This window comes from Pundamilia nyererei, unplaced genomic scaffold, assembly GCF_000239375.1.
Source record: "Pundamilia nyererei isolate P.nyererei 1_Seehausen unplaced genomic scaffold, PunNye1.0 scaffold00035, whole genome shotgun sequence".
In the NCBI taxonomy this organism is placed as follows: Eukaryota; Metazoa; Chordata; class Actinopteri; order Cichliformes; family Cichlidae; genus Pundamilia; species Pundamilia nyererei.
In genome coordinates, this window is record NW_005187436.1 from 796,405 (window position 1) to 798,708 (window position 2,304).

The following is a 2,304-nucleotide window of genomic DNA, read 5'->3' on the forward strand; positions in this document are numbered from 1 at the left end:
GTGTCACGTCCATTTGTGTGAAGGTCATAGCGGGTTAATGAATTCTGAAAACCTTTAAGCATGATCGCATTCAAGCTCACTGACAACAGATAGTGGAAAGAGCCAAGACTCATCCATAGATCTGTTTACCTGTTTAATAATGCAATCAGGATCAATTACCAGTATTCAGCCAGATCAACAGAATAATCTGATCCTCTGTCACATAGTTACACACTCACATGCTGGGAGGGGGGCAGTTTCAAGGAGGTCTGTTAAGAGGGACAATGATCACAGTTCCCAGAAGTATATCTATTAATCAATTCATTTTAACATAATAAAAACTCATATTCAAAAGCTCTTTTATGTGCAGTATCCCTGCAGGACAGCTTGTTCTGTTTTGATTCAATCTGGGACTTTTTAAACAAAATTTGCTAGGTCAGCCTTTATTTGATAAGACTCCAGAGACTAGACAGGAAAAGGGGGAAAGACACGAAAGAAATGGTGTGGAGCAGACTTGAACCCCTGCCACTGTAGCTCCTTTGGGCCACGGCTTTGTAGTCAAAACAGGTAAGTTGGAGCAGTTCCCGAGAATGAGTTTTATTTTGTTTTATTGTTTATAGTGAATTCACCAAACAATCTGACTGTAAACTTAATTTAATTCTGACTATTATATTCTACCTGAATGTGGTAGGTAGATCCTGAAGTAAAGTCAGTGATCAGGGTCTCTGGTATATCCAGGTATTTTGTCACCTGTGTGAAAGCGGGGTCAGGGTAAGGACACACCTCCTTGTACCTGCAGTAAGAAACCAGGTAGTTAAGATCATCATATCTCAACTTCACACTTATGAAATTTATGCAACTGAATGAAAATACAATATATGGTCAGATGCAAAACTGTCGAACTGTACTCAACTACACTTAATATTTCTTGTTTACTTATCTTATTGACCTTATAGTGCCGTATCAACCCACTTTGCTCTCGCACTGCAGGTTTACCTGTTGTTCCTAGATTATTTAAAAGTACAACAGGAGGCAGAGCCTTCAGTTTTCAGGCCCCTCTTCTATGGAACCAGCTATACAGCTGCTTCATGAGGTGAATATTTCACTGATCTACATTAATCCAAAAACTGGTAACTAGCTCTGTGCTGATCTTTGAATTTTTAACATATAGTAATAAGGTCTTGTTGTAATATATTTTTAACATTAAAAATAATCCCTAGGAAAGTATTTCAAACCATTTTTGCACAAAAAAGCCAGGTTGTACTGTAGACATGTATCTCGAACACCTCAAATGCCAATTTCTGGCTATTTGCTGCTAATATTGGCATCTGCATTTATAAAGGTCAATAAATGAAAATTGTAAAAGTGAAGAAGTGATCATTGTTGATGTTATATAGGTTGTCCAGCAGAAGGTATTCTGCGACATCCCTTTTGGCAACATGTGTAAACGTGACAGAAAAACTACATAGAAGAGATATAGATAGATCAATAAGTATTTAGCACTTGTTTAGTACATGTTGCTGATTATACTGCACTTTTACATAAGATGTGAGATCAAAACTTTTGACTATACTAAACTATGATAGTGTATGTATCTTAGACAGTTTTCCAAAGAAGATCTTGAAAAACTACCTTATGACATATCCATCTATATCTTTGGCATTAGACGGTATATTCCAGGAAAGCAGGATGCCATTAGAGCCGACAGCTTCTCCCTCTAGGCCTGAAGGTGGACCAGGAACTGATGAAGATGAGGGCAGCCGTGTGAAGGAGATAGATGATGTAAACATAAGCAGAACACAAGTAAAGTAAAAATATCTAAAAATTACACAAATAGCTGTATATTACATGTCTGTTAATCATCTGTACTTGAGCCAACTGGCGCCTCAGTGGGCTCAAATATGTAATCTCTTATCTAATCCCCTCAGCTTCTCCTGTGTAAAACATCACCAACAAAACAAACTCAGTACACTTGTTTTGATTAATAACTTTTGTATTATCTACCCGACAGACTACTGTGTCGTCTGAAGAATGGTGTTGTTATCTGTTGTAGACTGATCCTCTGAGTGTGTGTGGGTGTGTGTGTGTTGGGTCTGCATGAAGGGTGTTTTAGGCTGAACCCTGATGAATAAGGCTTCACACAGCAGTGGCATTTCACTGACATTCACTGCAGACCCATTCATCCTGTGGTTCAAAAGCCCAGGCTTAAGTTACCTAAAAGGAATTAAACAGCAAAGTAGGCACACACACACATTTATACACACACCTCCACTGTGCCAATCCCTTTTCCTCAGTGTGTATGTGTGTGTGTAATATATATATATA

At 38.2% G+C, this 2,304-nt stretch overlaps 1 protein-coding gene across 1 annotated transcript in view; it reads right to left on the reverse strand.

Moving 5' to 3' along the window:
* Window positions 1-1,769, reverse strand: part of ptprq (protein tyrosine phosphatase receptor type Q) — a 32,544-nt gene extending 30,775 nt beyond the window's left edge. Inside the window, exons 1-2 of the mRNA XM_013910037.1 lie at window positions 1,612-1,769; window positions 658-772 (exon numbers count right to left, since the gene is read on the reverse strand). Of these exons, the coding sequence (XP_013765491.1) occupies window positions 658-772; window positions 1,612-1,769 (273 nt within the window). The remainder of the gene's footprint in view (window positions 1-657; window positions 773-1,611) is intronic.
* Between the last annotated feature and the right edge of the window lie 535 nt (window positions 1,770-2,304).